The sequence below is a fragment of the Syngnathoides biaculeatus genome, chromosome 3 (assembly GCF_019802595.1).
Source record: "Syngnathoides biaculeatus isolate LvHL_M chromosome 3, ASM1980259v1, whole genome shotgun sequence".
Classification (NCBI taxonomy): domain Eukaryota; kingdom Metazoa; phylum Chordata; class Actinopteri; order Syngnathiformes; family Syngnathidae; genus Syngnathoides; species Syngnathoides biaculeatus.
The window spans coordinates 35776117-35788516 of record NC_084642.1 but is presented as its reverse complement, the minus strand read 5'-3'; the positions used below and the strand labels follow the sequence as shown (position 1 = coordinate 35788516).

Sequence of the window (12400 nt, the reverse complement as noted above, 5' to 3'; positions counted from 1 at the left end):
TCTTACAGGTGGTGAGCCCATGGGAAGGGGGACCCATGTTACCCTTTGAGTCTGTGCTGGGCCAAGCCCCATGGGTGCAGGCCCGGCCAATAGGCGCTCGCCTTCAAGCTCCACCTCCAGGCCTGGCTCCAAAGGGGGTTCTCAGTGACCCACGTTCAGGCAAGGGAAACCAAGATCCAACATTTGCACTCGTCATCGGGGTTTTCGAGTCATAATTTCTCTGGCCCCTCACCTCTGACCTTTTTGGCATTGGTGACCCTACCAGGGGCATGAAACCCCAGACAACTTAGCTCTTATAATCATCGTGACACACAAACCCCTCCACCACGTTAAGGTGATGGCTCGAGGAGCCACAGCACAGCATACTATAACGATGACCATTTTTTTAGTCTGTTAAAAACTGTCGTCTTTTTTATTTATCGAACTACAAGTAGATATGGTAATTATCATGACAGGCCTAATTGTTCACGGACTATTTTCCTGTTCCAAAGGACTTGTTGGGAAAAGATATTCTGGAGTTTTGTCATCCTGAAGACCAGAGTCACCTGAGAGAAAGTTTTCAACAGGTAATACTACAGTTATATATATGTTTTTCACACTAGTGATTCTTGTGTCTTTAGAGATTAAACAGATTTTACCGTACCTTTTGCTTTGATTCATCATCACTTTTATTGTTTTGTACTGACTGGTTATCATGTGTCAAAAGGTTGTGAAAAGAAAATCAAGCGAGATTGGATTTTAAAACAGGTCGCCAGAACTTTGAGGGAAATGTGTGAACCAATCCTGCACTGTGCTGTCTGCTATTTAAAATAAGTATTATTTTAACGTTCAAATTACTGTAGGTCCTGACTGATAAATCAGGCAGGCATTAAATTGGCCGAATATGCCCCTTTTCAAATTGACCAAAATCATGTTGTATTTTGGCAAACTTTTTTTCCCCATTTACTGTCTGTTTTTCAATACACATGCTTTTCACCACTGAAAATACCCAAACTTTTAAAATGGTAAAGTAATAACAGTAGATAACATCATTAAACTGAATGTATTCTTTCAGCCTTGGTAGTGCAGAACAGTGAACAGCATCCAATCATAAACGTTTCATTTCGTCCAGCAATGCCTAATGAGGCTTTGCTGCCAATGTTTGAATTAACTGGAGTGGTCACTATGTGTGTGTTTCTTTCGGCTTGTCCCTTTCGGGGTCGCCACAGCGTGTCATCTCAGATGAACGCATGTATACGTTTGGCACAATTTTTACTATAATACACACAATTTAAACTCAATTTGATTTTAATAAAAGAATAAAACAGCAACATACTTTAACCAGTGGTATCAAATTAATTTTTGTCTCGGGCCCTATTGTAGGTATGATTTCTTTCAGAGGGCCGTTAGAACAGTGAAACCAGCCATCTGTCCGCCCATCCATCCATCCATCCATCCATCCATTTTCTGAGCCGCTTTTCCTCACAAGGGGCACGGGAGTGCTGGAGCCTATCCCAGCTGTCAACAGGCAGGAGTACACCCTGAACTGGTTGCCAGCCAATCGCTGGGCACATGAAGACAGACAACAGTCGCACTCACAATCTCAGCTAGGGCTAATTTAGAGTCTCCAATTAATGCTCAGCGGGTTTGGCCGTGGTTAGTACTTGGATGGGGGACTGCCTTGGAATACCGGGTGCTGTAAGCTTCTCTCCCCGGTTAAATGCAGAGGGGTTGCGTCAGGGATGGCATCCGGCGTAAAACTGTGCAAAACAAATATGCATTCATCTAAGATGACACGCTGCGATGACCCCTAACGGGAAAAGCCGAAAGGAAAAGAAAATGAAGAATTCATGCGGGATATTAGGAATGTGGGAGATAAAAGGAGTGCCCCGAAAAAACCCACACAGGCACGAGGAAAATATGCAAACTCCGCACAGGCAGGGTCGGGATTGAACCCTTGTCCTCAGAACTGTGAGGGTGATGCTTTACAGCTGTACCACCTTGGCGCCAGTGAAACCATATAAATCACCAAATCATATTACCATGACACAACTGATTTTTTAAATCAGATGACAAGGATAATATTTTGTTCAAGTATTGTTTCATTTACTGTAAAACGAAAAAGTGTTTGACAGTAAAATGCAGTATCTCAACGTTGTTGTTTTTAATATGACAATCTGGAATTTAGGTACAGATTTTAGCAAAAATTACAGAAGTTGACGGACATGATTTTGCTTTCGTGGCTCACACAAACTGATGTCTGGTTCCCAGGCTTTGAGTTTGACACTGCTTGAACCAATCGTAAATGTGATTTAACTGACTGCTGGTAATATAAGCATACATCTACATCAAGGATTAATGAATCAAGAATTATGTTTTTAAATCCTTAAAATCTACAATCCATTAATCCAGTACATCGTGTCTTGCATTGCATTTTGGGAAACACGTGGCTTTACCATCATTAACATAGTTATGCACAACAGGTAGTTTTCAGCCTGCGGCGGCATTAAAGCTAGTAGGAGCTTAGTGTCTGGCATTCGATGTTTTGTAGACATCAGAAAATCAAACTATCAGTAATGCATCCCCTGTATTGATAGGAGACTCTGGTGTTGACAAAAATGAAAAGAGGAAAAACAGTTGAGAAATGATGTTCTCACTCTTTTATGTACATACACTCCTATTGATGGCTATTTGGCACCCCCCAAACCCATCAACATGACTAGCACTTGGATTAGCCAGGCTGTTACGACTCACTGTTGCTTCACATATTTCTTGCATATTATGCATAACTTATTTTGTTGCTGTAAAAAATAAGATATTTACTGTTACTTTTTCATCCTGATGAAGATTGTATACAGTACTTTCAAGTCTGAAATGATTTTCAACCCAATTTAACACAGAAGGTCCAAAGGCTGTGTCTCATCTGTCGCGGTTGGAAATGTGCCAAAGAGTGTCTACACTCCCTTACAGGATGCACACAAACAAGGAAATATTGCTAATTTGTTGGGTGACAGTATAAGGTGTATTTTGGCCACTGGTTGGAAGTTAAGACTCAGTTGTCAGGTTGTCAAAATATTGAATATTGTCGTTCTGCAGGTGGTGAAGCTAAAAGGTCAGGTACTGTCTGTGATGTACCGTTTCCGCATGAAAAATAGGGAGTGGATGTTGATCCGAACCAGCAGCTTCACCTTCCAGAACCCCTACTCTGATGAAATTGAGTATGTGATCTGCACCAATACCAATGTGAAGTAAGTTACTCATGCACACACGATCAAGTGTTTTCAACAATGGTGTTGTCATACATCTGTTGGGCAACTACTATGAAATGAAAATAATATTAGTCGCAGTTTTTTACCAAAGCATAATTAGTCATCTCATGAACCCAGTCACATCATGATAAGTGGAATATGCATATCATATTAAATTAGAATCTTGACCCAAAGTTAATTTATTTTCGTAATTTAAATCAAAAGTTAAAACTAATATACAGTGGAATTTTCAAAGATTTAATCAAGGCATCTAGACTATCCTTGGTCGAAAAAAAAAAACAATTTTCCGTACCACGTATCCTCACCCGGGTTGCGGGCGTGCAAGAGCCAAACCCAGCTATTTTCATCCGAGAGTCAGGATACACCCTGAACTGTCAATCAATGGGAGAACACATATAAACAAACAATCATTCGCACCCAATCACACTAACGAGTAATCTAGAGTCTTCAGTCAACCTCCATCCATGTTTTGGGGATGTGGGAGGAAACCGCAATACTTGGAGAAAACTCATGCTGTTACAGCGAGAACATGCAAACTCCACACAGGCTAAGCCGGATTTGAAGGTCTTTCGAACTTTGAGGTAGATGTGCTAACTGTTCGGGCACTGTACCACCGTTGTTGAAAACCAATATACTCTCTCGCCTCTGGACATCCCCAAACCATCGAAGTCTCCTCTCTCGAACCTTGCCTCCAAAACATCCAACTTTGGCTGTCCCTCTAATGAACTAATTTCTAATACTATCCAACTTGCTCACTCCTAAAGAGAACCACGACATCTTCATTTCTGCCACCTCGAGTTCTGCTTCCTGTTGTCTCTTCAGTGCCACCGTCTCTAATCCGTACAACATGGCCGGCCTCACCACTGTTTTATAAACTTTGCGCATTATCCCAGCAGAGACTCTTCTGTTACATAACACACCAGACACCTTCCGCCAGCTGTTCCAACCTGCTTGGACCCGTTTCTTCAATTCCTGACCACACTCACCATTTCTCTGGATTGTTGACCCCAAGTATTTGAAGTCGTCCACCCTCACTATCTCTTCTCCTTGGAGTCTCACTCTTCCCCCTCCACCCCTCTCATTCACTCACATATATTGTGTTTTACTTCAGCTAATCTTCATTCCTCTCCTTTCCAGTGCATGCTGCCATCTTTCCAAATGTTCCTCGACCTGCTCCCCTTTCACTGCGAATCACAATATCAACTGCGAACATCAAGGTCCAAGGGGATTCCAGTATAATCTCATCTCTCAGCCTATCCATTACCACAGCAAACAGGAAGGGGCTTAGAGCTGATACCTGATGCAGTACACCTCTGCCTTCAATTCTTCTGTCACACCTACGGCACACTTCATCACTGCTCTGCTGCCCTCATAAATGCCCTGTAGTATTCTAACATATCGAACTTCCCCCTTGCTAGTCATTGTCACTTCCTGGTCCTTCACACTTGCCTCTTCTACTCTTCCTTCTCTCTCATTTTCTTCATTCATCAACTTCTCAAAGTATTCTTTCCATCTATTCAGCACACCACTGGCACGAGTCAACACATTTCCATCTTTATCCTGAATCACCCTTACCTGCCGCACATCCTTCCCATCTCCATCCCTCTGTCCGGCCAACCTGTAGAGATCCCTTTCTCCTTCTTTCATGTCCAACCTGGTGTACATGTCTTCATATGCCTCTTGTTTAGCCTTCGCCACTGCTACCTTTGCTCTACGTTTCATCTCAATCTATTCCTTTCGCCTCTCCTCAGTCCTCTTACTGTCCCACTTCTTCTTTAACCTCTTTCCTTGTATGACTTCCTGTATTTTCGAGTTCCACCACCATGTCTCCTTCTCCCCTTTCTTACCAGAAGACACACCAAGTACTCTCCTCCCTGTCTCTCTGATCACCTCGGCTGTCGTAGTCCAGTCTTACGGGAGCTCCTCCTGTCCAATGAGAGCCTGTGTCACCCCATTCTGGAAGGCCGCACAGCATTCTTCCTTTCTCAGCTTCCACCACCTGGTTCTCTGCTCTACCTTTGTCTTCTTAATTTTCCTACCCACCACCAGTCGTCCTACACACCACCATCCTGTGCTATCGAGCTACACTCTCCCCTACCACTACTTTACCGTCAGTAAACTCCTTCAGATTATATCGTCTGCACAGAATATAATCCACTTGAGTGCTTCTACCTCCACTCTTGTAGGTCACTATATGTTCCTGCCTCTTCTGGAAAAAAAGTGTTCACTACTACCATTTCCATCCTTTTTGCAAAGTCCACCACCATCTGTCCCTCAAAGTTCCTTTCCTGGATGCCATACTTACCCATCACTTCTTCATCACCCGTTTACTTCACCAACATCTCCATTACAATCTGCACCAATCGCAACTCTTTCTCTCTTTCTGGGATGCTCAGAACCACTTCATCTATTTCCTTCCAGAATTTATCTTTGAAGTCTTGGTCACATCCTACCTGCAGGCATATACACTAATCACATTATACATAAAGTTTCTTTCGGCTTGTCCCTTTCGGGGTCGCCACAGCGTGTCATCTCAGATGAATGCACATATATGTTTGGCACATAACACCTTTAATTTCAAATTTCAGCCTCATCACTCGATCTGGTACTCTTTTCACCTTCAAGACATTCTTAGCCAGCTCTTCCTTTAAAATAACCCCTAGTCCATTTCTCTTCCCATCTACTCCGTGGTAAAATAATTTAAATCCTGCTCCTAAACTTCTCGCCTTACTACCTTTCCACCTACACTGTTGGATGCACAGTATATCAACCTTTCTCCTAATCATCATGTCAACCAATCCCCGAGTTTTTTCTGTCATAGTCCCAACATTCAAAGGCTCTACACCCAGTTGTAGGCACTGTGGATTCCTCTTCTTCTGCCGACGAATCCGCTTTCCACCTCTTCATCACAGTAGGTGAATTTCCACCGACGGACTGCAGGTTAACTGTGCCGGTGGTGGGCGTTGTTGACCGATCCGGTATTGTATGTTATTCTTTAGGTGAATGCTCATATTTGTTTGGCACAGTTTAACGCAAGGGTCGGGAACCTTTTCGACTGAGAGAGCCAAAAAGTCCAAATATTTGAAAATGTAATTTCAAAAGAGCCATACATTATTTTCAAAAGTAAGTACAGATGTATTTGTTTCCATAATTAGTTGTTCCGACACGATTGCCGTTCAACCCTTCTGCGCCTCTGGATAGCGACTGCCATACTAAACTACAGCTACCCCACTAGGACAAACTGTCTCTGCAGCATTTGCGTTGACTCCCACACCAAATTACGGCAACCCCACTAGGACAAACCTGGCATTTATGTTGCCTGCACGACAGATTTCACATGTACAGTATGTCGTTATGAGGACTCCGCGAGCCATATGCAACCACCAAAAGAGCCAGGTATCGCTCGCGAGCCATAGGTTCCCGACACTTGGTTTAACGGATGCCCTTACTGACACAACCCTCTGCATTTATCCGGGCTTGGGAACAGCCTACACATTGCACTTGCTTGTGCCCCCATGGGGCTGCATTAACATTAAATTCTTCACAATAGATTTGAATAGGAACATGGGAAACTACTTCATGGTGACGAAGGTGACTCCACTTGAAACCACTTGTAAACTTTTAGTTGTCAAATAGTCAAGATCACATTGGTTTCACATCGGTCACATTCTTGTAAACATAATCTTCCAGGAATCCCAGAGATCAATTAGGATCCATTGGTGAACTGGTTTGGTCACGGTCGTTCTGGCTCGCAAACCATGTTTGGGCTTGAACTCAAGAAGTCATACTCTGAAATTCTTTGTTAACTTATATCAGACATGAAACATCATCAGTTGGCGAACAAGTGCGAACTTGTAAAACTTTGGGGAAAGTCAGAACACTAGGGAGAACATATTTGTCGACAAAAAATGAAGAATTGTCATCAGCGAACAATGATTTATCATTATTTCCGTACAGACTTATTTTATTTGAAGCATATTTTCACAATGTCGTAATGTCTATTTTTGTAGCTTTTTTCATTTGTAACACATGGTGTCACCATGTTGCCTTCCATTGCTGCACTGAACAAACTGCAAGGTCGTATTTTGTTAGTCAATTTCTATCAGCTTTATACTCACCAGCCACATCACTACATAATTTCAGGAATTTATTAGTGTAGTATTCTGCTTCATATTCTTTTCGGTAGTAGTGGAGAACAGCAGTATACTGTACTCATAAGCACCTCTCAGTATGATACAACATAGTTCTATACCACGAGTGCAAATCCCCAATAATAACCATATATTGAAACTGCTATCAGCATCACGCAATGTCAATTGACAGTTTGAAATGCTAATTTGTAAATGAAGGGTTTTGTTATATAGCTCTTATATGGCATCTCACTTATATTATGCATTCATCCATTTTCGGAGCCGCTTATCCTCACAAGGTTCGTGAGAGTGCAGGAGCCTATCATCAGCTATCATCTGGCAGGAGGCAGGGTACAACCTGAACTGGTTACTACGGCACATAGAAACAAATAACCATTCACACTCACAATCACACTAAAGGGAAACTTAGAGTCTCCAAATATTGCTGGTTTTTGGGATGTGGGAGGAAACTGGAGTGCCCAGAGAAAACCCACGCAGGCACAGGAAGAACTTGCAAACTCCACACAGGCGGGTCCGGATTTTGACCCCCAGTCCTCACAACTGTGTGACCCACACTTCAACCAGTTGCCTCAATGTGCCTCCTAAAATATGCATTTTTTTCCAATGTTGCCAGTGGATACAGTGATAATCTACCATCTTCTTCTTCTTCTTTTCCTTTCGGCTTGTCCCGTTAGGGGTCGCCACAGCGTGTCATCTTTTGCCATCTTAGCCTATCTCCTGCATCTTCCTCTCTAACCCCAACTGCCCTCATGTCTTCCCTCACCACATCCATAAACCTTCTCTTTGGTCTTCCTCTCGCTCTTTTGCCTGGGAGCGCCATCCTCAGCATCCTTCTACCAATATACTCATTCTCTCGCCTCTGAACATGTCCAAACCATCGAAGTCTGCTCTCTCGAATCTTGTCTCCAAAACATCCAGCTTTGGCCGTCCCTCGAATGAGCTCATTTCTAATCCTATCCAACCTGGTCACTCCGAGCGAGAACCTCAACATCTTCATTTCTGCCACCTCCAGTTCAGCTTCCTGTTGTTTCTTCAGTGCCACCGTCTCTAATCCGTACATCATGGCCGGCCTCACCACTGTTTTGTAAACTTTGCCCTTCATCCTAGCAGACACTCTTCTGTCACATAACACACCAGACACCTTTCGCCAGCTGTTCCAACCTGCTTGGACCCATTTCTTCACTTCCTGACCACACTCTCCATTGCTCTGTATTGTTGACCCCAAGTATTTGAAGTCCTCCACCCTCGCTATCTCTTCTCCCTGTAGCCTCACTCTTCCCCCTCCACTTTTCTCATTCACGCACATATATTCTGTTTTACTTCGGCTAATCTTCATTCCTCTCCTTTCCAGTGCATGTCTCCATCTTTCCAATTGTTCCTCTGCATGCTCCCTGCTTTCACTGCATATGACAATATCATCTGCGAACATCATGGTCCAAGGGGATTCCAGTCTAACCTCATCTGTCAGCCTATCCATTACCACTGCAAACAGGAAGGGGCTCAGAGCTGATCCCTGATGCAGTCCCACCTCCACCTTAAATTCCTCTGTCACACCTAAGGCACACCTCACCATTGTTCTGCTACCATCATACATGTCCTGTACTATTTTAACATACTTCTCTGCCACACCAGACTTACGCATGCAGTACCACAGTTCCTCTCTTGGTACTCTGTCATAGGCTTTCTCTAGATCCACAAAGACACAATGTAGCTCCTTCTGACTTCTCTGTACTTTTCCACGAGCATCCTCAAGGCAAATAATGCATCTGTGGTACTCTTTCTAGGCATGAAACCATACTGTTGCTCGCAGATACTTACTTCTGTCCTGAGTCTAGCCTCCACTACTCTTTCCATAACTTCATTGTGTGGCTCATCAACTTTATTCCTCTATAGTTCCCACAGCTCTGAACATCCCCTTTGTTCTTAAAAATGGGAACTAGAACACTTTTCCTCCATTCTTCAGGCATCTTTTCGCCCGCTAGTATTCTGTTGAATAAGTTGGTCAAAAACTCCACAGCCATCTCTCCAAATTGCTTCCATACCTCTACCGGTATGTCATCAGGACCAACTGCCTTTCCATTTTTCATCCTTTGTAGTGCCTTTCTGACTTCCCCTTAGTAATCATTTCCACTTCCTGGTCCTTCACTCTTGCCTCTTCAACTCTTCCTTCTCTCTCATTTTCTTCATTCATCAACTTCTCAAAGTATTCTTTCCATCTATTTAGTACACTACCGGCACCAGTCAACACATTTCCATCTCTATCCTTAATCACCCTTACCTGCTGCACATCCTTCCCATCTCTATCCCTCTGTCTGGCCAACCTGTAGAGATCCTTTTCTCCTTCTTTCGTGTCCAACCTGGTGTACATGTCTTCATATGCCTCTTGTTTAGCCTTTGCCACCTCTACCTTTGCCCTACGTCGCATCTCGATGTACTCCTTTCGCCTCTCCTCAGTCCTCTCAGTATCCCACTTCTTCTTCGCTAATCTCTTTCCTTGTATGACTCCCTGTATTTTGGGGTTCCACCACCAAGTCTCCTTCTCCCCTTTCCTACCAGATGACACACCAAGTACTCTCCTGCCTGTCTCTCTGATCACCTTGGCTGTCGTCGTCCAGTCTTCCGGGAGCTTCGGTTGTCCATCGAGAGCCTGTCTCACCTCTTTCCGGAAGGCCGCACAACATTCTTCCTTTCTCAGCTTCCACCACATGGTTCTCTGCTCTACCTTTGTCTTCTTAATCTTCCTACCCACCACCAGAATCATCCTACATACTACCATCCTATGCTGTCGAGCTACACTCTCCCCTACCACTACTTTACAGTCAGTAACCTCCTTCAGATTACATCGTCTGCACAAAATATAATCTACCTGCGTGGTTCTACCTCCGCTCTTGTAGGTCACTATATGTTCCTCCCTCTTCTGGAAATAAGTGTTCACTACAGCCATCTACATCCTTTTTGCAAATTACACCACCATCTGCCCTTCAAAGTTCCTTTCATGGATGCCGTACTTACCCATCACTTCTTCATCGCCCCTGTTTCCTTTACCAATATGTCCATTACAATCTGCACAATCACAACTCTCTCGCTGTCTGGGATGCTCAGAACTACTTCATCTAGTTCCTTCCAGAATTTCTCTTTCAACTCTAGGTCACATCCTACCTGTGGTGCATAGCCGCTAACCACATTACATAACACCCTCAATTTCAAATTTTAGTCTCATCACTCGATCTGATACTCTTATCACCTCCAAGACATTCTTAGCCAGCTCTTCCTTTAAAATAACCCCTACTCCATTTCTCTTCCCATCTACTCCGTGGTCGAATAATTTAAACCCTGCTCCCAAACTTCTAGCCTTACTACCTTCCACTGCTCTCTTGGATGCACAGAATATCAACCTTTCTCCTAATCATCATGTCAACCAACTCCTGTGCTTTTCCTGTCATAGTCCCAACATTCAAAGTCCCTACACTCAGTTGTAGGCTCTGTGCATTCCTCTTTTTCTTCTGACGCTGGATCCGGTTTCCTCCTCTTCTTTGTCTTCGACCCACAGTAGCTGAATTTCCACCGACGCCCTGCAGGTTAGCAGTGCCGGGGGCGGGCGTTGTTAACCCGGGCCACGACCGATCCGGTATGGGATTCTTTAGATGAACGCTCATATTTGTTTGGCATAGTTTTTACGCCGGATGCCCTTCCTGACGCAACCCTCTGCATTTATCCGGGCTTGGGACCGGCCTACAGATTGCACTGGTTTGTGCCCCCATAGGGCTGCATTCGTGATAATCTACCATGTGAAATGCAAAAGAATTAGGCACTAGGGGGAAGTAGTGTTACTGTGGGTAGTCTCATCGATAAGGATTTCAATTATGGAGTGGATAAGCACACACACACAAGAAAGCTGAACAGCTGGACAACTTGTGGACTTGCTCATCAGTTACATATGCTCAGGTTGTTTTCTGGCATGTAGCACTCCTGACATTCTAAGTAATCTTCCTACTCTGATCTTTCATCCAATATAATGGAGTGAAGATTTCATGCAAATTACTTGCTTGCACAGATTAGACATGGACATTATATGGTGTGATGGCCACATCCGGCCACTTTAAAGTCTCTGAAGGACCCTCACAAGGTAACCATTTTTTTTTCGCCTGTCATGTTTCTTACTATCCATCCATCCATTATATACCGCTTTTACAGGTCGGGTCGGTGGGGAAGTAGCTTCAGCAAGGATACCCAGACTTCTCTTTCCCCAGCCACCTTTTCCAGTTCTTCCGGAGGGATCCCAAGGCGTTCCCAAGACAGATGAGAGACATAGTCTCTCCAGCATGTCCTGGGTCATCCTCGGGGTCTCTTTCCCGTGGGACATGGTCGAAACACCTCACCAGGGAGGCGTCCAGGAGGCATCCAAATTAGATGCCCCAGCCACCTCATCTGGCTCCTCTCAATGCGGAGGAGTAGCAGCGCGACACTGAGCCCCTCCCGGATGACCGAGCTTCTCACCCTATCTCTAAGGGAGAGCCCGGTCACCCTGCGGAGGAAACTCATATCGGCCGGTAAATTGAGAGTTTCACCTTTTGACCACATCTGACTGATACAAAGTCCGCATTACTGGAGACGCTGCACCGATCCATATGTCGATCACCTGCTCCATTCTTCCCTCACTCGTGAACAAGACCCCACGATACTTGAACTCCTCCACTTGGGAAAGGATCTCATCCCTGACCTGTGGAGGGCACGCCACCCTTTTCCGACTGGGGATCGTAATCTCGGATTTAGAAGTGCTGATTCTCATCCCAGCCGTTTCACACTCTGCTGTGAATCACTCCAGTAAGAGCTGGAGATCACGACTTGATGAAGCCTTTTGGCTTTTATCTAAAAATTGCCCGCATTTTATATATAATCAATCAATATGTCTCTCTGAAGGAAACCATAACTGCATTGCGCCCTGCGACTAAATTGAGTGTACCAACCTTGCCATGGCGAGTAAAAATTGAGTGGCTTTGT

General features: G+C 44.2%; 1 protein-coding gene across 9 annotated transcripts in view; it reads left to right on the top strand.

Annotated features, from left to right (window-relative positions):
• The window catches only part of arnt2 (aryl-hydrocarbon receptor nuclear translocator 2), a 127587-nt gene that overhangs the window by 86164 nt on the left and 29023 nt on the right, over positions 1-12400 (top strand). For all 9 annotated transcript variants that reach the window (XM_061815604.1, XM_061815601.1, XM_061815605.1 and 6 more), the window contains 2 exons: positions 492-566; positions 3076-3227. In XM_061815604.1, the coding sequence (XP_061671588.1) occupies positions 492-566; positions 3076-3227 (227 nt within the window). The remainder of the gene's footprint in view (positions 1-491; positions 567-3075; positions 3228-12400) is intronic.